At 37.4% G+C, this 25,767-nt stretch overlaps 2 protein-coding genes across 2 annotated transcripts in view; one reads left to right on the forward strand and one right to left on the reverse strand.

The window, feature by feature from the left end:
• Positions 1 to 25,767, forward strand: part of Xrcc2 (X-ray repair cross complementing 2) — a 231,373-nt gene that overhangs the window by 180,137 nt on the left and 25,469 nt on the right. The window lies entirely within an intron of this gene.
• vg (transcription factor vestigial) overlaps positions 1 to 25,767 on the reverse strand; it is a 71,887-nt gene that overhangs the window by 6,193 nt on the left and 39,927 nt on the right. The window contains exons 6-8 of the mRNA XM_073955251.1: positions 1,539 to 1,630; positions 1,275 to 1,462; positions 1,078 to 1,151 (exon numbers count right to left, since the gene is read on the reverse strand). Of these exons, the coding sequence (XP_073811352.1) occupies positions 1,078 to 1,151; positions 1,275 to 1,462; positions 1,539 to 1,630 (354 nt within the window). The remainder of the gene's footprint in view (positions 1 to 1,077; positions 1,152 to 1,274; positions 1,463 to 1,538; positions 1,631 to 25,767) is intronic.

Raw genomic sequence — 25,767 nt, forward strand, 5'->3', positions numbered from 1 at the left:
TGGGGACTACAACTTTTTTAGCCATAGGAAGAACGCTATTGCTTTTGGTGAAAATCGGTTCAGATTTGGATATAGCTCCCATATATATTTTCGCCCGATTTCACGTATTTGCTGCACCAAACACGCTATATACGTCCAATTTTGATGAAACTTTGAATGTGTGACTGAATTCAGTCTAGAAATAAATGAGCCAAATTATATCGAAGTCGGTTCAGATTTGGATATAGCTCCCATATATATGTTCGCCCGATTTCACGTATTTGCTGCACCAAACACGCTATATACGTCCGATTTTGATGAAATTTGGAATGTTGGACTGAATTCGATCTAGAAATAAGTGTGCCAAATTATATCGAAATCGGTTCCGATTTGGATATAGCTCCCATATATATGTTTGGCCGATTTCACGTATTTTATGTACCACAAACGCTATATATTTCCGATTTCGATGAAATTTGGAATGTGTGACTGAATTCAGTCTAGAAATAAATGTGCCAAATTATATCGAAATCGGTTCAGATTTGGATATAGCACCCATATATATTTTCGGCCGATTTCGTGATTTTCTGCTCCAAACACGTTATATAAGTCCGATTTCAATGATATTTGGAATGTGTGACTGAATTCGGTCTGGAAATAAATGTGCCAAATTATATCAAAATCGGTTAAGATCTGGATATAGCTCCGATTTATATTTTACATATTCACAGTGGTGTAGGGTATCATATAGTCGGCCCCGCCCGACTTTGATCCTTTCCTTACTGGTTTTTATCGATTTTGAAGAGAAGGCCCCATAAAAAATTTAATCCTGCATATAAAAAATAGTCTGCTCAATCAATCCAAGACGTAGATTCCCTGCCTAAGGATTTGTTTTTAATTCAAACACATGGACTTTTCCACATTTTCACCATCTTGGTACCTAAACTTTATGTAGGTGTGGAACGTAGTTTCCTTATAAGTTGTTTAAAATATTTTTAATATAAGTCTGTAAATTTTAAAACTCCCTCTAAAAAAGTTTCGGTTTCTATGGCAATGCCGACACATTTTTTTTCCTTTACAAAAACTTGTGAAACTTACCGGCCATTGTAGGGTAACTAGAGTAGGCGGCAGCACTTTCTAGCGCATGTGCTGTTTGTTGATCATGATGCAGTCTGAAAAAATACAAAACAAAGAGAAGAAAGAAATAAGTAATGGACACTTTAGAAGTTATACAAAAGTGACGAATATTTCCTCACAAATGAAATCGAAACAAAAATCTAAAATTTCTTATTTACCTTGAACTATGGCCATACTGTTGAGGCAGACGCAGCAGACTACCATATTGGGCCATATTATGATGATAGGCGTGGGCATGAGCTGCATGGGCATGGGCGGCATGAGCATAGGTGCCATAATGGGCAGCGGCATGAGGTACCCAAGGATCTGTGGCATAGCCACCCTCTGATGAATACAGGTCGCTCATCTGTAAAGAAGGGGAATAAGGAAAGCATTTAGTTTTATTTTTCATTAAAGTTTGCACTTTTTTACACTTAACTCACCTGAGGATGTGTGGTGGCGGTGACAGGATGCACATAATTGCTATTCCAAAATGAAGGTGGGAAATTTCGCGTAGACATAGGGGTTGTGGTATCTGAAATAAAAAATATAGTTTCTTAAATTGTTTTGTAAAAAACAAGATTCAAAATGAGTCATCATTTTTTTCGAGCAGACAATAAACGCCTGATTAAGAACTAATGCCTTGAAACTGTTGTTGCATTGCGAAAAAATTTGCAGCATCTTCATTATGGTCGTTATGGCTTGTTGCAAATCGTAGCAGCAAATGAACAACACCAGCAACTGCCAACAAGTTTCCATTTGATTTCATTTTCCCCAACCGAAAAAGAAGATAGGTTCCCCCAAAAAGAAAGAGGAACGCAATAAAGGCACACACACACACACACACTGTGGTGTGTTACAACAAAGTGAAGCGAAACATAACGAATTCATGAAAATTTGCCAACATGTGAAAAGTGTGCCTTTACTAACGAGTACTTTGGAATGTTTCTTCATGATTGCAACTCCAAGGAGGGAGAGGGAGGAAAATCCTCTTCCATTCAAAATGGCAAGTCAAATGTAGTGCATTAAAGGAATGCGTTTAAGGGCACACAGTACAGTGAAGTGCAGTTGTTGCTGTTTGTGCCACCAAGTACGGGACCCCCTTTCCGCACCCAAAAAGACAATCCTTTATTTTAGCAACGGCGGTATCTCCAAAAACCAAAAAACATATATTGCAGACATTGTTAAGGAACAAAGTCAAACACACACACACCAACTAATGCAGAAAGGGAACCGACCTGCTACTACAGCTTCTTTCTACATTCAAGATTTTGACGACAACATTCCTGGCAACTTGTTTTCAATACAATTTTGTGATGTGATGTTTATGCATGTGGTTCTTCATCGCTCTGTTCTGTCTTGTAGCCCACAGCTGTAGAGTTTGCCTTAGATATGATAAAAATTGCCAAAGGTGGGGTGCTGCCAACCAAGCAACAACCATCCACATTCATCCGTCCAAACAACCATCTATCCTTTTGTCATTTCTTACAATTGCAAAACACATCAAGTTTGAATGAATGTTCGTCATCTCATCCACAAGCTATGATTGTCTCCTGGCTGGTATTGTAATACACAACGTTTGGTTTCATCTTTTTACCCATCTCGTGCTCCCCTTCCACTAACTTTGCTCCATGGTGAAATTCTGATGCGTCTTTAATGCTTTGCTTTTAAACCGAAAATAAACCGCTTTAGGTTTAGGGCAGTCATTAAAATAAGGCATTTTAAGCAACAAAGGATCTACGTGCTGGTATGGACAGAGGACATCAACAAACAAATGACTTACGAGTATGAAAGGCGTAGATTTGAAAGTTTGACGTTTTGCAAAGTTATTTGATTTTTCATAGCTCATTTTTCATATTAAAATAATAAAAAAAAATATTAAGTTCAAGAAATTTAAATGGATGTGCCCCAGAAATTATGTGACGGCGACATGGGAGGACGAGGGAGGACTTTAAGCTTTAAATAACTTTAATTCATAAAAAATACGTTCAAATATATATTTTATGACTGACATGAGACTATTCGGGATTTTTCGCTTTCGATGATAAGAAGAGATAGTGAACTGCTAAACTAGCCAGATTATAGGACAGAAGAGGTTTTACGCAGTGTATTTGGCTCCAAATAGTTTTCCTAATGGCAGAGTCGACAATTTCTAAGGCAAAACCCTTCAAAACTTTCCTATACAAAATGTGGACCTACTGACTGACACGTTTCTGCAACATGATGTTGAGGTAATTGGAACAGAAGCCTGTAAAAAAGTATCAGTTAGTCTTGCGGACAGAGACATACCATAAAAAAAACAACATGAACGGTGGACCTAATTGCGCTAAAACAGACCTCTAGTTTTGAAAATAAATAAATAAATAAATAAAGTGATAAAAAAAGTTTTGGAATTTTTCAGCGAAAATATGTAGGCGTTTGTGGCTAGGTACTCGTACAGTGGGCCATATAATTTGAGACACAGATCTAAGGAAAGAGGCCTATACACAATCAAGTTTAGTGTAAGAGATGTATGAAGGAGCGGCCCTAAATATTGGGTCAAAAATGTTATTGTCACAATCAGAATCACATGGATTGCCTTCAAAACAAATATCCAATTTTAAAATATAAACTGAACTTTTGTTAGGTGTTGTCCGAAATAGACCTTCTTGGAGCTAAATGTACGATAAGAAGAAATTTGTCGATATGCAAAGGTTGGACCAATTTCAGTCTTGACCACAAGAGCCATTCATCTTAGTAACCATGGAATTTTTAAAGCTTTTGCACCATTATGTCAGGAAGCATTAACTTGCCCATTAAACACATTATATTGCTGTAAGCAGGATCATCGCCGAGTACTAGCGAAGTTGACTTGTGCCACTGTTCGCAGGGGATGTAGCTGTTTCTAAGCCAAGGGCTTGGTTCTGAGACTCGTACGCTTCCTCAGATTCATTTCGCACTCCGATTCTTTGGTATACTCCGATTCGTTGGGTTGCTTCGATTCGTTTGCTTCCTGTGATTCATTTGCTTCCTGCGATGAGTTCGCTTCGCGATTCATTCGTTTCGAGGTTAATACGATCGTCTCTTTTCGATTGCAGAGTCACTTTAACCCAAATACATCAAACCATGGTGTAAATTCGCCTTGCATCAAACCGAGTATCATTCACCCAACTTCACCAAACCGAGTATCATCGATCCGACTGCATCAAGCCGAGTAACATCAATCCGAATACATCAAACGGAGTCGCTTCAGCCCGACTACATCAAACCGAGTTGCATCAGCCCGACGACACCAAGGCCGACTACACCGAGTTGCATCAGCCCGACGACACCAAGGCCGACTACACCGAGTTGCATCAGCCCGACTACACCAAGGTGAGTAACATCAACTCTGCTACATCCAGTCGAGTAACATCAACTCAACTATACCAAACCGACTCGCTTCAACCCGACTAAATCCAGCCGAGTAACATCAACACGACTACGTCAAACCGAGTATCTTCAACCCAACTACATTAAGATGAGAATAATCCCACGACTACTACCAGCAGGGTATCATCAATCACCGACTAGGCCAAACCGAGTATCATCAACTCGACTGCATCAACCCGAGTAATATCAACTAAAGACAATTCAGCCCGACCACATCAAACCGAGTTGCTTCAACCCGACTACATCAAGTCGAGTTGCTGAAACCCGACTACACCAAGCCGATTAACATTACCTTCTAATGTCCTCGCGAAGCCAACACCTCTACCCTAAGATGATTGCCTTTAAGCCCACAGTAAGAATCCACCAAACTGATACAGAATCCACACGTTATTCACAAATTAAGCAACAGCTGATTACTTAAAATAAGGTCGTTAAATGCCCCTGGCTGCGACTTAGCTTACCTCAACCTTCGATAAAACCACTCGTTATACAATTTTGCTAAAAAATTTAAATTTTGTGTCGAGAAGGAGTGGAACGATATAGTCTATATGCGAATCTGACCAAATCAGTTACATAATTCCTTCTGGTGGCTCATGTTCCAACTTGCACCCCAGCCAGATAGACGGACAGGTGTGAATTCATTTCAAGGCTCCTTAACAGGAACAGATATTCAAGTGACTGAGAAAGAAGATCCACTATTCCGATATCCCCTAAAACAAAATGAAAGTGAGTTTGGTATGCCTAACTGATATCGGAATCATGCATAGAGGGAATAATGTCGATAAAGTCGATCCATACGGTGTTGTGTCAACATTTTTTATACCCTCAGCATTTAGCAGCATTTTCATACGGGCAAAATGTGCCTCATCGAAATAATGGTTTTAGACCCCAAATATGTTTGGACGAAATGCGTTTCAGACAATTTAGAGTAGATTTAGCAATGTCCGTCCGTCTGTCTGTCTGGCTGGAGCGCACGAAAAATCTCGAACGGATCAACCGATTCGGTCCAAAATTTGGCTTTCGTAATATTTTGCCCAAACATAGTTTAAGTTCGAAGATGGGTTACATCGGTCCACTCCTTCCGGTACCTCCACCACAAAAGTTCGAAAATGTTCGGAAAATTGTTGGCACGATAACTCTTGAAGGGAGTAACCGATTTGGTCCATACTTTGCACATCGTGAAATTTCTACCAGACTTAGATGAGGTTCCAATATGGAATCAATCGGTTCGGGTACCTCCCACACGAAATTTCGGAAAAGTTCAGTTTAAGGCCTGCTTTCGAATCGCCTTGGTTTCTGTTGTAACAACTTGTATTCACTGTCCCCCATACGAAGGTACAAGCTTCATCAGGGGCAAGTCCATAATTCCTGAGAAAATAGCCTGAAAGTTGAAAAACCCCTATGACCATGTGCAGTGGTTGGAGAGCAAGATAATTCTCGAACGGATATGCCGATTCCGTCCAAAATTTGGCCTTCGTAATATTGTGTCCAAACTTAGTTTAAGTTCGAAGATAAGCCATATCGGCCCACTCCTTCAGGTGCCTCCCCCACAAAAGTTCAAAAATGTTCGGATAAATTGTCCGCACGATAACTCTTGAAGGAGAGCCCGATGTGGTCCATACTTTACACACACATAAAATTACGGATAAGTTCACTTTAAGGCCTGCCCTAGAATCACTTTGATTTTTTGAAGCAACTTGCATTCGCCAAGTGCAGTTTAAGGTCTGTTCGAAGATCCTTTGAAAATGTATGCCGATGCTGTTCGTTGTCCTGCTTACAACGGTTTAATGTTTTCCGTGGACAAGTCCATGCTTCTTGGCATACTGGTCCATAAGTTATACGATGACCCACTGAAATGACTAGTGGGCGCGATATGACTCCCAAAATAAGATCCACTTCCATAATGGACTATGTCGGTCGATTCCTTTAAGTACCTCCTCTGCAACACTTTTGAACTTTAATCCTAATCCATATTTTCGTCGGCAAATTCAAATGTCCAAAAAAATTACCAAATAATTTAAAGGCCATAAATACATTCGATCTGACGGTAGTTGAAAGTTTCAATTCACATAGGCTGAAGGTATATCTCTGTCGGCAAAGCCGACTGATTCTTTTCTACTTGTTTTTATTTATTTATTTTTTTACCACGGCTATTTTTATTATTTTGAATCTAACCAGAATGAGCACATGTGTTTTCAATTTTTAATATTTTGATCACAATCGTGCTAACATTGACCACGGTACGTTGTAAATTCTCGAAACTGTTGACAACATTTCTTTGTTAAATTGACAACAGCGTGTTCAATTCGTTTGACCACGTATGTCATCATTTTTTTCTGGTTGTAGATAATATAATGCAAATCCCTTTCGAACCGTTAGTTAAATATAGTACGCTATATTTTGCTCTGTTCCGCCGATACCTCTAAGATCGTGGGTCAAACACTGTGAGTAGCAATAGTAATTTTTCAATAAGATACATTCTTCATCTGTCAAATTTGGCAACAATGAATGGTATGGTCAGTATTTAAGCAGTGGGTTATTTTCTCAACCCCGCAAATCATGAAAAGATGAGTAACAACGGCCAATTGCCAGACAAAGTTCATTCTATATGAAACCTTGCATTCATATTAAGCTTAAATCAATCGACACTTGGAGTATTTATTTAATGCTGGTAAAGGCTTTCTCATTTGACTATGAACCTGACTATGGCAGCTTATGGAGAAGAAAAAAGGAAAACCTTCCTTTTTGAATTGAGGAAAAAGCGTAAAAAGATCGAGACATTTTTAAATATAGTCTCCATTCGATTACCACCTCAACCAACGTTTTGTAACAGCCATAAGTACTTGACTGTGACTCAAAGATACACCTTTTCACCTCAAATAAGATATCTTCGCTTATTATGTCATCTCCACAATTGTCATCCTTTCTCTCTCTCAAACGTGTAACCGGTAAATGAGTTGTAAGATAAGATTCGATAAGATATCTAAAAAAATACCACCAAAGTGGCAAAGGCAAAGGCTAATCGGTTGTCTTTTCTCTTTGCCGAAACACACATTTGAGTTCCCTCCGAATGATTCTTATCTTTGATTACACTGACCTTTTGTCACCAAAAAGTTACCTGTTAACGATTTCCATACCAAAAATATGTATTAAGACATCAATGATTGGAAACAACGACCACCACCAGCACCAACTACTCTGGATGCAAGACAGTTGTTGTTGGACGGCCCGGCATCTTTACACATGTTTGTTTTGTGGTAATTGATGCTAAAAAGTCGAAGATTACACTCAATCGCTTTTGGGCTACTGGTCTTTTGGTGGGTAATGTCTATCGTAAGGGAAAACAGCAACAACAAATATGTTAGGTAGATTGGCTTCGTGTGTGAGCATTTAAATTTTAGCTACTGTTTACATGCAACTAATGTCGATTGGAATAGGAATGGTTGTATACGAAGCAACAAAACTAAGACGGCTAAGAAGATAGGGCCTTTTCTTCCCTTTCAGAGCAAAATGGTTCTTCATTCAGAAAAGGACATGTATGAGGAGACCTCACGTTTTGTGTATTTTGCAATGGTATACGTGCCATTTGTTTTGTTTGTTTGTTTTGTTCTTAATGAAAATTCTTTAGCGTCATTCTTCAATGATAAAACGTCGTATTTCGACGTACGTGAATAATAAATGAGCGTTTTATTGAAGGTTTTGTTGCTTGTTTTATGCTAGGCCGTTTATACATAAACTTGTACACGGCCACCACCAAAATTGCCACAAACAGCACCAGACCAGTAGCAGCAGCTGACACTGTGGCGAAATGTGAAAAGCGTTGCAATTGTTTATCACCGTCAACAAGCAGTTTAATTTATTGTTATTGAGCAGGTTTTTTTTTTTTTTTTTTTTTTTGTAGGTCTGTTATTCTTTAATCTGTGGCCACTTGTTTTCCTATTGCAGTGAAATTAAATGTTTTGTGTGTTTTTAATAAGTCATTTTTAAAATTAATTCTTGATAATCTGTATGAGAGACGAAAGGAACTATGAGACGAATTAACACGTGTACCATTTTCAAATTGTGCATAAATTCCATCCCATTCACAAAAATAGTCTGTATTATTGAACACATCGTCATGAGTTCAGGGAAGCATCACGTGACACTCTCAAACTTAAAAGGAAATGAAAAACAAGTAAAAAAGTATGGGTCGGCTTTGCCGACAGAAATATACCCTCAGCCCAAAAAATTTATGTATTTAGGGGGTTTCAAAATTTTGGGAGTATGAACCGACAAAAATGTTGATTAGGATTAAATTCAAAAGGAGGTACTTAAAGGAATGGACCGACATAGACCATGTGGGTGCCATACGTGGTTTTTACACCTTTCGAGCTGTTTTCTTAAGCAGTATGGACTTGCCCCTGAAAAAACTTTTACCATCGTAATTGTGGCAGCGAATGAAAGTTGCTTCAACAAAAATCAAGGTGATTCGATAGCAGGTCTTAAAGTGAACTTATCCTAAATTTTGTGTGGAGTGGACAAATATAGTCCATATTCGAACCTGATCTATATCTGGTAGATATATTAGGATGTGTAAAGTATGGACCAAATCGGCCACTCTCTTCAAGAGTAATCGTGCGCACAATTTTTCCGAACATTTCTGAACTTTTGTAGGAGAGGTACCTTAAGGAGTGGACCGGTATGGCTTACGAAGCGAAATTTTGGACGGAATCGGCATATCCGTTCGAGAATTATCATGCTCTCCAACCACTGCACATGGTCATAGGGGTTTTTTCAACTTTCAGCCTATTTTCTCAGGAAGTATGGACTTGCCGCTGATGAAGCTTGTACCTTCGTATGGGGGACAGTGAATACAAGTTGTTACAACAAAAACCAAGGCGATTCGAAAGCAGGTCCTAAACTGAACTTTTCGAAATTTTGTGTGGAAGGTACCCGAAGGAGTTTACCGATTGAGTCCATATTGGAACCTCATCTAAGTCAGGTAGAAATTTCACGATGTGCAAAGTATGGACCAAATCGGTTACTCCCTTCAAGAGTTATCGTGCGCACAAATTTTCCGAACATTTTCGAACTTTTGTGGGGGAGGTACCGGAAGGAGTGGACCGATGTAACCCATCTTCGAACTTAAACTATGTTTGGATAAAATATTACGAAAGCCAGTCAGACAGACGGACAGACATGACTAAATCAACTCCAAATTGTCTGAAACGGATTTCGTCCAAACATACTTGGGGTCTAAAACCACTATTTCGATGAGGCACATTTTGCCCGTATGAAAATGTATATACCCTCGTTAGCATAAATGCTGAGGGTATATTGAACGAAATCCATTACATATACCATTGGGAGAGATAACAGCGAACCCCATTTAAACTCCAAGCAATATTCGCCCTGTGGACATTTATTAGACCCTATTAGATACAGTGGTTGACTGTGAATGAATGAAACACGCGGATTGGGAAAGTGGGAGTAGATGTAAGCGTCCCTGGATCAACTGAGGGAGTATTTGACGACTATGAGATATTTAAAAATCAGGGGTTGTGAAATTTTGGACCCGATCGGTTGCTTCGTTCAAGAGTAATCGTGTCCACCAGCCAGACAGACAGACAGACGGACGAACATTGCTAAGTCGACTCCAAATTGTTTGAAACAGATTTCGTTCAATCATACTTGGGGTCTAAAACAATTATTTCGATGAGGGGCATTTTTGTTGGTATCAAAGTGTATATACCCTTTTTAGCCTAAAGGCTGATAGTCCGGTCAAAATAGACATGCGTATAAGGGGGAAATAGCAAAAATTCCCACAAAGCTGAATTTTTGTGGAGAGCTAGGGTTGGCCATTAGAAGCAACGTCCTAAAAGTCCCCATCGATCCCATGTGTGCAAAACAAGTTATTCGGGGTCAAAGGTCATTTTTGGAGGCATTATTTAGTTTTTTTAATTTTTCTCAAAAACGGTAAGACTTAGCAAAATCCAATAATTGTCTACAAGAGTGGTCTTTATGATTCTTAAAAAAGACTTACCATTTTCGAGATATCGCGAACTAAAGGTTAAATAAAAAATAGCCGCGTAAGTTCATTGTGAGGCGAACCGGTTAAAGTAATGACACTATGTGTTAGGTACTTCCGTAAGCTTTCAAACGATATCCACTTTGCAGTAATCGGTTCAGTAGAACCGGGTCTAACCCGGTTTTTAAATTTGGCCTTTCTGGTCGAATAATCGGAGAACCGGATCCGCAACCGTTGAAAATTATACATTTCCGTAATCAGCGCAACAATCCCTACCTTCGGACAAAACTTGAAAAAAATCGGAGAGTTTTCGTTGGGGTCGTTCCCGTTGGGCTTTCGGATTATACATGTGGGTTAAATGGGCTATTTTTTCATAAAATGACTCTAACATTGAATAACTCTACTAAACACGCTCCGATTTTGTTGGATTTTTTTTATAAGATAGCTATAATTTCGCTCTTCAAGAAAATATATATTTTTTGGGGGACAGACCCGATTACTTCGCTTATTTTAGCCGGTTCGTCTGAATATGTGCATATTTCCCTTATAAGTGCATAAAAATCATGTGTTTTTTAGAACAGCTATATCTCAAGAATGGTTCCTTCTAGGAAAAAAATTATAAAGGTCAAACTTGTAGATAATTTTTCTGTCTACAATATTTACTTTAGTCACTTTTTGATTAGATCAACCGTTTTCAAAAAATAAATCCGAAAACCTAAAAACCCTTAAAATTTGACCTTTGACCCCGAATAATTTTTTTTGCACACATGGGATCGATGGGGACTTTTAGGACATTGCTTCTAATGGCAAACCCTAGCTCTCCACCAAAATTCAGCTCTGTGGGATTTTTTGCTATTTCAATGTCTATTTTGACCGGACTATGAGGGGCGAATCGGAAAAGTGAGAGTCTCAGAATAAATGTATCGGCTGAGGGAGTATTTGGCGCCTATTAGATATTTAAAAATCTGGGGTTTTGAAGCCATGCAAACAACATTTTATGAAACATGAATTGGACTTGATGACAGATTTTGGTCGGAAATCGTAAAAAAAATCGTCAAATCGGCAACAACAGTTTTAAAATCGTCAAAAATTGTCAACATGGTCGAAACTAGGTTTGGTTCATCCATCAAGGAAAGGATCAAAGTCGGGCGGGACCGACTATATGATACCCTACACCACTGTGAATATGTAAAATATAAATCGGAGCTATATGCAGATCTTAACCGATTTTGATATAATTTGGCACATTTATTTCCAGACCGAATTCAGTCACACATTCCAAATATCATTGTAATAGGACTTATATATCGTGTTTGGATCAGAAAATACACGAAATCGGCCGAAAATATATATGCGTGCTATATCCAAATCTGAACCGATTTCGATATAATTTGGCACATTTATTTCTAGACTGCATTCAGTCACACATTCCAAATTTCATCGAAATCGGAAATATATAGCGTGTTTGGTACAGAAAATACGTGAAATCGGCCGAAAATATATATGGGAGCTATATCCAAATCGGAACCGATTTCGATATAATTTGGCACACTTATTTCTAGACCGAATTCAGTCAAACATTCCAAATTTCATCGAAATCGGACATATATAGCGTGTGTGGTACAGGAAATACGTGAAATCGGCTGAAAATATATATGGGAGCTATATCCAAATCCAGACCGATTTCAATATAATTTTGCACACTTATTTCTAGACCGAATTCAGTCAAACATTCCAAATTTCATCGAAATCGGACGTATATAGCGTGTTTGGTGCAGCAAATACGTGAAATCGGGCGAAAATATATATGGGAGCTATATCCAAATCTGAACCGATTTTCACGAAAAGCAATAGCATTCTTCCTATGGCTAAGAAAGTTGTAGTCCACAATTTTCAGCTGAATCGGACAAAAAATGCGACCTGTATGTTGCGAACAAAAATACATGGCCAGACGGACAGACATACAGACGGACGGACACGCATAAATCGGCTCAGAAAGTGATTATATGTATATCCCCAAAAGGAACTGTGGGTCTATTTCGTTTCTTTTTGTATGTTACATACAAATGCGCAAAGACATAATACCCCTTACTACACGCAGAGAAAAAAATATGATTGACCCAACAATATTCGAAGAGCAAAATATGTATTGTAAAGATATTGTTAAATTCCAAATGTAGTATTGTGATTCCAACAATTAGCTTTTGTTAAATCCAAAAATTGTTTTTGTCAACTGGACAATAGTTCTCTCTTTTCTTCGACAATTTTTTCTCTTCTCTCGCTATTCGATGCCGTGTTGAAAAAAACAATTATGGTGAGTTTTGTTTGTATGACATGATGCCTTTATCTTTGTTTTTGTGTGTATGTATACCAACAATGAGACTCTTGTTTTTATTTGTTTCTGTTTTGTTTCATTCTTCTGTCTTCATTGCGCTTTGAGGTTTGGTAGTGTGTTTGTTATGCTGGGGTGCTTGTGGCTTTTTGTTTGTCTTTGTTGTCAGCCAATGCAGCAAACCATGTATTGTGTTCATCAATGATTGCAATATTATACGCGACATTTATATCCAAGTTATGTGAAAAGTGTATATGAGAAGTATATACACTCAAATCAAAAATTTCTGGGCTGTTTTCTGGGTTGACAATACTTTTTGTAAACAAAATTAGATTATGATAGTTCCTACAATCGGTATTGTTAACGATTTTTACAATATTGCGGAAATTCGAAAGTTGTTTTTGTTTTCTATGTTTGGAACAAAAGATGGTATCTTTGGATTACAATGTTTGAACAAAACAAATACATTTTTGGAACTAAAACAGATATTTTTGTTCCAACAAAAGCGAAAAATATTTTTTCTCTGCGTGTACTGTGTGGTGTAGGGTATAAATATCATGGCTAAGTTATTGTGGTTTAAGTCTGAAAAACCCCACAAAAAACTATAACTGAATTTCTAACAATTTTTAAAATAAATATAGAACAAAACAAAAATTGAAAATATTTTTAAAAATTTGCTTTTTTGTGGAGTTTTTCAGACTTAAACCACTATAACTTAGCCATTTGTTAACCGATTTAAAAATAATAATAACTTGTTCGAAAGATATAATTCACCCCTTTAAAAGGAAGATGGATCAGTAGATATTCGTTGTGAAAAAACGAAGAAGATATGCCCGTTTAAATTTAAAAATGTAAGAAACCCAGATTTTCACTGCTTTTACCGTTATAAAAAATAAAACGAAGTAACCCAAACGAACTAAAGGCATTTTCGCTCTCCATTGATCCCAACACGATAGAATTTCGCATCAGAACGCTTGAACTTTTTTCTGGTCAACTTTTGTAGCACAGTGCCATTTATCGACATTTTCCGAAAAGTTTGCACCTTCTCAAGGCCAAAGCCGTCTGAAGGAGCATTCCAATGCTTTTGCGATGTATTAGAGAGTTCTTAATTGCTGTCTTGCCTGCAATTTTTGTCTGTGTGCTGGATCGAAAATCTCAATGGTTTGGCCGTTATATGCCAAAATGTCAAAAAAACGTGGATAAAAAAACTTAAAGTCAAAATCGGGAGGCTCGTTTTTCACCGTAGACCTAGGGTCTAGTGGACTTTTTTGCTCAGTTCAATCCCAGGAATCAGAAACGCGTAGGGCCCATTAAGGTTTTTTTCCTTCCATACAAATCGCCCCGGCCTAATTCACAGCCATCTGGTCGTTTATAAAGTCTGTCTTTGTCTATAGAAATGCCAATATAAGGCGCTACTTGACCTCAAAACATTGATAATCTCCTGCTCGTTATGTCCTGTTATCCAAACTAGAGAATTTACTGTCCTTTATTGATTAAATATATGTCTTCCTCAAAACGAATCTGTGCTAATACAAATGCTAATTGTTGTCAATTAAGAAGTCATTCGAAATCGTTACAAATACGGATACGTGAGAAAAATACCAAATGTAAATGCCTCAAATAATTTAAACGTAATTGTGGGCGCAATCGAAACACCGCACAAGGAAGCTCAAACCGAATACCATGCCACAAACAACAAGGCACACACCACTAAATATTTTCTAAATACTTTTGGTTAAGAATTGAAGATTAGGAATTGATTTTTTATGATCACTTACACGACTTATTTGCATTTTATTGCTAAATTTGCTGAACGAACCGAAGAATAAGAAAATGAGCCAAGAAAACTGGGCGAAGAAGAATTTACAATTAAGAAAATGAGGGGAAAAATAAATATTTGTAAGCTGTTGTTTTTTTTTTTCTTGTGCTGTGTTGGCGGTTAAGTGACTGACTGGCCTGGTCTCCGCGTTTGTTTTGTTCTGGGGGTGCACTTTTGGGTGTTGACAAAACATCAACGAATATTTTTGGCGTTTTTCTCGTCTTCTTGATGTTGACGTTGTTTCGCTGCTGTTCTTGTTGTTGTTACATTGGCATTTGGTTGTAAAATGTCTACGGAATTCTAAACGCTTGCCAGTTTGCTCCGTTCATATGCCAATGGCGAATACCATCACATGCCACTTGGATTCATGGCGGTTTTTAAATGCATTCATTACTCAATTAGCCAACGGTCGCACTCAACTAGCCGGCCAACCAGCCAGCCAGTCAGTTACTCGGTTAGTTCCTCAACTAGCTGGCTGGCTAGTTGATGTCAACCAACAAACTGACGTCAATCGATCGTCCCACCAAAAGCCACCAAATACTGTGACGGGTGTTCGCATGTGTCCTTATGCACATGTGCCCCGGTAAAATTTAAAGCGAAACATCACAAAAATGGCATACCTTTCCTATCCCTTGCCACTTCCTTTTTACAAAATCCCCTCGCACCCAAAAACAAAAGTGGGCAAACACAAAAATATCACAAAATGAAAACAATTTAAAAGCAATCACATTTGTTATTTGGCTAAAAATACCAGCCTCGAACTGCATGCTGCAGCCAGCCGCCTTACCAGCTGAAGAAGTAGAAAAGAAGGAAGGTATTTTGTCGTTTCATTGGTTAAAATATGGCTCTGTAATTGTAGGCACATACACACATTCACATGTACTTATATGTACATATGTATGTAACTCAAATCCACTCTCAGCAGCAGGGTATTGGCAATTGATGCTGCCAACATCTTGGCGATCTCCTTTGGTCTGGCCTTCTCGTCGACTGGGTTAACAGAATTCGTTTGCAATTCGCCATACGCCATTCGTCGACGACGACTACCACTACGACGACGATAAGAACAAGCAACAATTTAATTAGATGCCGCTTTGATATACTCGTAAATGCAAATTCCTCGAATTGCATGATTTCTTTTTTTTTTGTTCGCTTCGTTCGTTTGGTTTTCGATTTCTGTTTTTAGTCGATCGAACACATTCCATTCTATTTTTGTTCGCATTTAACCGACAAAAAGTCTCTGAAATTTTTTGCTTGAATTATTTTTGTTTGTAGCCAAACGGAGCAAAAAACGAATTGAAATGAAACAAAACAAAACTCTTCGACAAAATGATTGCAATTGCAGTTGTTTAAGGTTTTTTGTTGCAGTTGTTGTTGTTGTTGTAATACAACGTCACATTGAACGATTATGGGCCAAAGTATTTGTTTGCAATGTTCAATGATATGCCCAGAAAAATTTAAAATTTTGTTTGGTGTTATGAAAAAAATGTTAGAATTTTAAATAACCATAAATAATGAAGTACAAAAGTAGGTACATGGATGTGTGTGTGCAGACGACTGGGAAAATGGATTAACTCCACATTTAAGTAGGTTCTGAAATGTAGTTCAAGAGATTAACATAAAATCATTACCAGGTTACCTTTCTATAGGAAGAATTACTTGTCAGAAAATGGAATAATTTGTTCAAAAATAGTTCAGTCGTGAGATTCTGTAACTCAACAAAAAATCAGTGAATAATTTCGCAAAATAACGAAAATTTCAGGTAAGTTAGCGATGCAAATAAAGTAATCGCTAAGCTCTGCCGATAGCAACTATGACTTCAACATTTCATTCATTTTTTTTTTTAATTTTACCGTTTCTATCGATCGGTAACCGAATAAACATTTACAGAATCGCGCACTACTGACGGATCTAGGAAAAAGAAGTCCTCATAAAGAGTGTTATCTTTGTATTATTTAGCAGGCTTTTTAGATAAAAATCACACAAAATTATCTCCTTATAACGAAGTTTTTCTATAGCGCACTATTTTTTGTATCCAATAGCTTATAGAAAACTTTGACTGTAGATATAGCGAAAGAAATGAAAAACAAGCAAAAAGAATCAGTCGGCCTTGCCGACAGAGATATACCCTCAGCCTGTGTGGATTGAAATATTTTTTCCCAAAAAAAAATGTATTTGGGGGGGTTTTCAAAATTTTGGGCGCATGAACCGTCAAAAGTATGAATAGGATTAAAGCTCAAACATTTGCGGGGATATCGATAGATAGAGCTATTTATTACACTAGCCTACGAAAAAACATAATATCGCTGTAAACAGGGCCACTAGGAAAACATTCGGTAAAATGTCGAAAGGACCTCGTACAGACCTTTAACCACACAAAAATGTTGAACATTTATGTGGGTGGTACCACAAGGATTGGACAGAAAGGGCCCAATTTTGAACATAAACTAAGTTTCGACAATATTTAGAGATCCAAAGTTTGGACTAGGAGAAATCGAGCGTACCATTTTAGTGAATATTTTCGAACTTTTGTGGGGGAGGTGCTGGAAGGAGTGGACCTATAAGCACCACCTTCGAATTTCATCTAATATTCGAAGAAATATTACAATATCCAAAGTGTGGACGAACGCCGTATTCGGTTCGAGCTCTCCAACCACCACATATGGTGCCATAGTGGTTTTCACAACTTTTGGGCTGTGTTCTCAAAAAGTATGGACTTGCCCCTGAAAAAACTTTTTTTGTCGTAATTGAGGCAGCGAATGCAAGTTGCTTCAACAAAAATCAAAGTGATTCGAGAGCAGGTCTTAAAGTGAATTTATCCAAAATTTTGTGTGGCAGGTACCCGAAAGAGTGGACAAATATTGTCCATATTCGAACCTGGTCTATATCTGGTAGAAATATTAGGATGTGTAAAGTATGGACCAAATCGGTCACTCCCATCAAGAGTTATCGTGCGCACAATTTTTCGGAACATTTTTGAACTTTGGTGGGGGAAGTACCTGAAGAAGTGAACTGATGTGGCTTATCTTCGAACTTAAATTTAGTTTGCACAAAATATTACGAAGGCCACATTTTAGACCGAAACGGCAGATCCGTTCAAGAGTTAGCTTGCGCTCCAACCAGTACACACGGTGTCATGGGGGCTTTTATACCTTTCTGACTATTTTCTCAGGAAGTATGGACTTGCCCCTGATGAAACTTATATCTTCGTATTGAAGGCAGTGAATACAAGTTGCTACAACAAAAATCAAAGCGATTCGAGAGCAGGCCCTAAACTGAACTTTTTTGAAATTTTGTGTGGGAGGTACCCGAAGGAGTGGACCTATTGAGTCCATATTGGAACATCATCTAAGTCTGATAGAAATTTCACGATGTACAAAGTACATGCCAAATAGGTTACTTTCTTCAAGAGTTATCGTGCGCACAAATTTTCCGAACATTTTCGAACTTTTGTGGGGGAAGTACCGGAAGGAGTGGACCGATATAACCCATCTTCGAACTTAAACTAAGTTTGGGAAAAATATAACGAAAGCCAAATTTGGACCGAATCGGTTGATCCGTTCGAGTGTTATCGTGCGCTCCAGCCAGCCAGACAAACAGACGTACGGACTTGGCTAAATCAACTCCAAATTGTCTGAAACACATTTCGTCCAAACATACTTGGGGTCTAAAACCATTATTTCGATGAGGCACATTTTGCCCGTATGAAAGTGTATATACCCTCGTTAGCATAAATGCTGAGGGTGTAAAAATCCTCCAATTATGATGATACGCGCAAACGTTTTAAGTTTTTAAAAGACACGCTCAAAACTATCCACCATAAAATGTTCTGAACTAAAATTGTTTCCTGTTACGTGCAAAAATTACTCGACCACGGATACCCCAACTGTATACGTTAGTTAAAATATATCTAAAAATATCTTCAATCTGTAGGTACCTTTATATGGTGGATATATCAAAACATGGACCTATGTAGATTGCAAATGTCAAATAACAAGGGGTTCCGATTGTATCTAAAGTCCTAAAAACACCGAAAATTGCGAGGTACCTTTCTATAGGGGTTATACAAATAAACTGATCTATGTGGACGATTTTTGGTGGAGAAGAAAACTGAGCACCTCAAATGTCAAATACCAGATAGTTCGGTCAAAAATTGTAGCTAAAATCGTCAAAATATCGAAAATCGAGGCGCACTTTTATAAGGAATCTATAAAAAACATGGACCTATTTTAAAGATTTTTAATGGAGAATTTTCGGGACCACTGAGAACCTCAAATGCCAAATTACAGATAGTTCGATCAACTAAAAGGAACAAAAATCCCCAAAATACATTAAATCTGGAGGTACCGTTATCTGGGGGCTATACCAAAACGTGGACCTATCTTGGCAATTTTAAGTAGAGAATTTTTTTGGTCATTGGGAACCTCAAATGTCAAATTTCAACAAATTCGGTTAAAAAATATATTTAAAATACTTTAATTCTGTATGTACCGTTATATGGGGCCTATACCAAGATGTGGATTTATCTCCACCTTTTTGTGCAGAAGTTGTTTGACCTCCTGAAATTTCAAGTGCCAAATTGAAGCCAAGTTGGACGGAAAATGTAGCTAAAATATTCAAAATACCTAAAATCTTGAACATTTTTAGTGGAGAAATTACTTGGCTATTAGAAACCTCAAATGTGAAATTTCAGTTAGATCGGCTAAAAAACGTAGCTATAATCCTACCAAAAATCCGGATATACTGTTATATAGGAGTTATACCAAAACATGGGCCGATATAGCCCATTTTCTATCTCAATTATTGCGGACAGAAAAGCGATTAAAAACAGACGGATGGACATGACTAGATCGTCTTAGTATTTTATCCTGATCAAGAATATACATATATGTATATACTTTATACCTGGCCGTTCATTTTTGTAAGTCATAAGGTACCCACAAAATGTTTTGTGGTTATTTGTAACTTTGACAGCAATCGATATTTCCGAAAAATCGACAGTCAAAACTGACTGTGTGTAATAATTGTTCCACATATATCCCAGACGGAACAAGGGAGACTTCTCTCATATCAATGAGCGCACCCGATTCATATTTTGCTCAATGATATGGGACCTACTGTTTATCGCCGAGTCCGAACGGCGTGTCTTAAGACACCGCTTGTAGAGAAGTTTTACGTGGCTGAAATACTCAGGAAATGTTGAACAATTTATGTTGTCCAGCCGGGTGGTTGGACACTTTGACAGTTATCGATAATTGCAAAAAATCGACATTCCAAACAATTTGTACTGAACTTAACTGTGATCAGACAAAGTCAAAATGAACTAAATTAATTTATCGTCAGTAGTGCGATTCTCTAACTCAAAATCGCTAAAATTAATATGCTTATAATTTCGGTAATTAACAATATTATTCGGTAAGTTAGCGACCAGTAAAAAGTAGTCGTTAAGTTCTACTGATAGCAACAGTGTTGTCAACTTTTATTTGAACTTTTCATTCATAATTTTGAGTTTTAAAGTTACCGAATTTTGTCGGTAACTCAAAAATGAGATAGAGAATCGCCCTACAGGTATGTTGGACGTACGATCGAATCATTGCCTTGGATCTCTATATATTTCAGGTTCAAATCCGATAAAATGTAACGAGACTCAACACGAAAACTGGAGATCTAGGTTAGGATGGGACATATAGGGCACCTCTGCAAGCGGTAGCAGCTCATCGTACACGGGCGGAATGAAGTCAAGACTGCATTAACATGGACCAATAACTACCAACAAACTTGTACCCACTTTACCCCAACTGTTAAGATTTTCAAGGAGAGTTTAACAAAAAAAAAAATAAATGATTATCTAATAGCAAAGGGACACAAGAGTAAACAACTTCATAATAAAATTATAATTTGTCAACATTTTGACAATATTACCAAACTTTCCGTCCAAGTGTGACATGTGTTTTTCGATGATGTACTTAAAAAATATGCCGTCAACAAAAGACAAACGCAAAAAAACGGCAAAGCCATGAGACCCACAAAATTGAACAAAATGTCCCATTTAAACTCTTTGGTGTTGGGAATTTATATTAAGATGTGGCGGCATTGTCACTGTAGCTGTCACACAGCCCCACAATGATGATGCTGTTGCTGCTGATGATGACGACGTTGACAACCACAAACATTAGGTGATGGTGTTGTTGCTACTTACTACTCATGTTCTGTGTCATGTTGCCACTTTTTTCTAAGAAATCAAAACGAGAATAAGAAATGGAGAGCCGACGCCTGTCGCAGCATGAAATGAGCCCTTAAATGAAATGAAGTGAAATGTATCCTACTCGCAAACTGGGTAGAACGTTGCTGTTCACTCCCAATTGTTAATGAGCAAATGATATGTGTAATTTCGTATTTCATTATTTTGAGGCTGCGAATCATCAGTTGAATGAAGTGAAATCTGTGCATGACATTTACATGACAGCTCCAAACACTTTTGATCTTTACAAATGATAAAGTACTTGTACAAGGATATGAGTGTTTGTAAGATTTGTAATATTTGAGAGGAGTCGGACAAGTGTAGATCGAGAGAAAATGTCTTAATAGATTTGCATCTGGGCATGGTGATTTAGAATAGGATTACAAGATATTTGATACACTATTTAAATTTATAGATTAATTTTTTTTCATAGAATATTTTTTAATATTTGAAAATACGGTTCCCAATATACACTCAACGTCAGTAGAATAGAAAACCAACATTTTTGTTAATGTTAGCTTATTTATCCCAAAATGAATGAATTTACGTTTTTAATCTTGTAGGGATTTAAAGTCTAAGATGTTCTGTATCAAACAGAAAAAATATTGGTTTGTTCCAGTACTGCAAGAATCTACCACACCAGCTGTTCGAGTATGAAGTGTCAAATCTTCTTATATATAAAAGACAATGTGTGTATGTTTGTATGTTTATGTGTTTGTATGTTCCGTATAGACTCAAAAACGGCTGAACCGATTTTCTTGAAAATTTCAGAGAATGTACAGGGAACACCGTTGGTGAAAATAGGCTATATATTTTGTTGCATTTCGGAGGGGGTGGGCTACCTCCCCTATGCCCTATTTTTTAAAAACGCTATTTTAGCAAAGCTGACGAACGTATCGGAGAGAAAATTAATTTGCGAGATCCTAGCTACTAATTTGGGACCTAAAGACCCGACCACGCCCACTTTTTTAAATAGCTTATATATCAAAAACTGCTTAACCGATTTTCTTGAAAATTTCGGAGAATCTACTGGGAGGACCCGTGGTGAATATTTTGTTGAATTTCGGAGGGGGCGGGGTAACTCCTCCCATGCCCTATTTTTTAAAAAACTTTATTTTTAAAAAAATTAACGAACGTACGGATAGGAAATTAACTTGCGAGACAATGGTTGTTGTGCCTCCGACCCTGGGTACTGATTTGGGGCCTAAAGACCCGACCCAGCCCACTTTTTTAAATAGCTTATATTTCAAAAATTGCTTAACCGATTTTCTTGAAAATTTCAGAGAATGTACTGGGAGGACCCATGGTGAAAATAGATTATATATTTTGCTGAACCCGTGGGGGGTGGAACCTCCTCTATGCCATATTTCTTTGAAAACGATATTTTAACAAAACTGAAGAACGTATCGGTGAGAAAAATAATTTGGGGACAATGGTGGTTGTGCCTCCGACCCTATGTACTCATTTGGAACCAGACCACGCCCACTTTTTAAATATCTTATATATCCAAAACTACTACACCGATTTTCTTGAAAATTTCAGAGAATGGATAGTGATGACCCCTGGTGCAAATAGGCTATATATTTTGTTGAATTTCTGCGGGGGCGGGGTACCTCCCCTTTGTCCTATTTTATTAAAACTCTGTCTTTGCAACAAAACTTACTAACGTATGGCTCAGAAAATAAATTTGTGAGACAACGGTGGTGGAATCTCCGACCCTAGGTACTTATTTAGGGCTTAAAGACCCGACCATGCCCACTTTGTTAGGTACGCTATATCTCTGAAAATACTGAGCCCATTTTCTTTAAAATTTCCGAGAATGTACAACGATGGCCCACCATGAACACCCGTGTTGAAAATAGGCTATACATTTTTTTGAATTGGATGGGATGGGTTACCTCCCCCATGCCCTCCTTATTTTAAAACACTTTTAGCACGCCCATTTCTTAAATATGTTATATCTCCAAAACTTCTGAACCGATTTCCAATTCATTTTCAGATGATATACAGGGTTGGCCACTGGATCAAATAGGCTATATAAACTTACGAACGTGCCCGTTTTCCCGACCCGTGTTACATATTTTAGCATTAAGACCCGATCACTCCCAATTTCTGAAATATCCACTAAAAATTGTCAAGATAGGTTTACGTATTTGTGTAACCCCATGTAACGGTACCTTCCGATTTAAAGTATTTTTGGGGATTATAGCTAAATTTTCCGCCCAAGTTGGCTCCAATTTGGCACTTGCAGTTTAAAGAGGTCAACAAAACTTCAGCAACAAAAATGGTGGAGATAGATCCACGTCTTGGTAAAGGTCCCACCATAACGGTACCTCTTGGTTTAAGGTATTTTAGCTACATTTTTTACCGAATTAGCTGAAAATTGACATATGAGGTTATCAATGACTTAACAACTTCTCCACTAAAAATTGTCAACATAGGTCCACGTTTTGGTATAGCCCGATTTTGGGGATTTTAGCTAAATTTTTTTCGCCCAACTAGCTGTAATTTGGCATTTGAGGATCCCAGTGGTCCCCAAACTTCTCCATCAAAAATCGTCAATATAGGTCCATGTTTTGGAATATCCCCCATATAACGATACAAACCGATTTTCGGTATTTTGAGGGTTTTAGCTACAATTTTTAATAGAAATTTTACGCTTGAGGTTTTCAGCGGTCACGAAACTTCTCCACCAAAACTCGTTAACATAGGTCCATGCACCGACGTAGCCAGGGGGGGGCCCGGGGGGCCCGGGCCCCCCCCCGAAATGATTTTAGTTCCCATAGGATATTAGCTTATGTTACACATTTTTTAATTTTTGAGTAAAATTTTAAACTGTTTTAAATTGTTCAAGAAATATGTAAAGTAGTTAGTAGTTAAAGGAAGTATTACAGAGAATTATTTAACTACATTGGTATACTTATTATCCAACATATTTGAAAATATAAAAATAATGAACAAGTTAGGCTTTTTGAGCAATTTTATGCATATTTCTTGTTAAGTTTTAATGTGTTGTTTAAGCGTTTAATCGGAATTTTAGGCTGACTGTAAGTGTTACTGAGTTCAGAACAAAACGTTTATTGGTATTTATTGAACCTTTGTAACATATTACGTCCAATACTTTGGCTTATAAACAACATCTAGAAAAAAACATTTTTGCGATATTTTGTTTTTGAATTTTTTTTATAAGAGCAATTCAACAATAAAAGATAAAACCGTTGCTTAATCTTTGTGGTTTTAAGTGTTTGTGTATATTTTCTCTAACACGTTTTTATAATGAACAAATTCTTTATTATGCTTGAATTTTGCAATAGAAATACTATTGGTCTGTTCCTTTACTTACATATAAATTGTACGCTTTTAAAAGTAAAGGAACACTTTGCGGGTAAAAAGTGGTGAAAACTGGTAACCTCAGGCACGTAAAGGAACACGACTTATATCAACCATTTTTTATGATATAATTTCTGTTCCACCGCAGTGTCGTAAATGTCTATTGGACAAAAAGATATTTCTGTCGAATTTTTGTGTTTTGTTCGACCTTTCGAATGTTAATAAAATCAAGATTGTTGAGCTTGAGGTCAATGTTTATATTTTACTAGCTGAACCCGGTGCGCTTCGCTACCCCGAATAATGTAAAATATATTTTGACAAATATATTTGCAGGCCAATTTTCGTCACTCATTCCAACTTTCATTAAAATTGGGTATATAAAGCGTGTTTGGTGCATCAAATACATGAAGTCGGACGAAAATATATATATGAGCTATATCCAAATCTGAACCGATTTCAATATAATTTGGAAAATGTTTTCTAGACCCAATTCCGCCATACATTCCAAATGTCATTCAAATTGGACATACATAGGGTGTTTAATGCATAAAATACATGAAATCGGACGAAAATATATATGGGCGCTATATCCAAATCTGAACCGATTTCAATATAATTTGGCAAATTTATTTCTAGAGCAAATTCCTGCACACATCCAAAATTTGGAGACATTATCTGTTACCATTCTATAGATATTTGCATAAAAATCTAAATTTTTTGAAGGTACCTGTGATTCTGATGCTAAATCTCCGGATCAACGCGGAATTTCAGAAATTGTTAGAGCCTATGTTACTTTCAGACCATGTAGTGATATACTCTGAAAATTTCAGGATGATCAGTTCAGCGGCTTTTGAGTCCATAAACTCCATACAAACGTACAAACATTTTTCTACTTTATATATATTAATTTATTACATATTATTTCCAATATTTCAAAATTACAATGAATTTCATCTTCAATGATTTTTCTGTCGATTACTCTTTAAATAAAAGCAGAAGAAAATGTCATAGAAATCCACAGCAATTGTATTTGGGGAGTACTTTCAATGGGTGCACATTTCTAGAAATGTTAATTTTTCCTCCTTCGGTAAAGGACTTTCTGACGACAAACGAAATCTAAAAACTGATCGGAAACAGGTTCTTCTTCGTCAAAATCTCAACAAGTACCACTCGACTTTGCGGACAGGGATATACCCTGAGCCTGTGTGAATTGAAACTTGCATCTGTAGGCAGATCGAATAGCGACTACACAGCCAAAATCCTTAAACCCAAAAACTATGTATTAGGAGATTTTCAGAAATGTGTAGTCGTTTTCGGATGTATGAACTTGCAAACAAAATATGGATTTGTATCATTGATCACAAGTGTTGCGGAGGAGGTATAGAGAAATGGACTGGACCGACATAGTTCATTTTAGGAGTAGATCTTATTTTGGGAGTCCTTCCTTTAAAAGATATTGCGCCCACCAGTCATTTCAGTTCGCCACAGTATAATTTTCACCTTTTGACCCTTATATCAGGAAATATGGAGTT

This window comes from Musca autumnalis, unplaced genomic scaffold, assembly GCF_047663935.1.
Source record: "Musca autumnalis isolate F117 unplaced genomic scaffold, ASM4766393v1 scaffold_5, whole genome shotgun sequence".
Lineage (NCBI taxonomy): Eukaryota > Metazoa > Arthropoda > Insecta > Diptera > Muscidae > Musca > Musca autumnalis.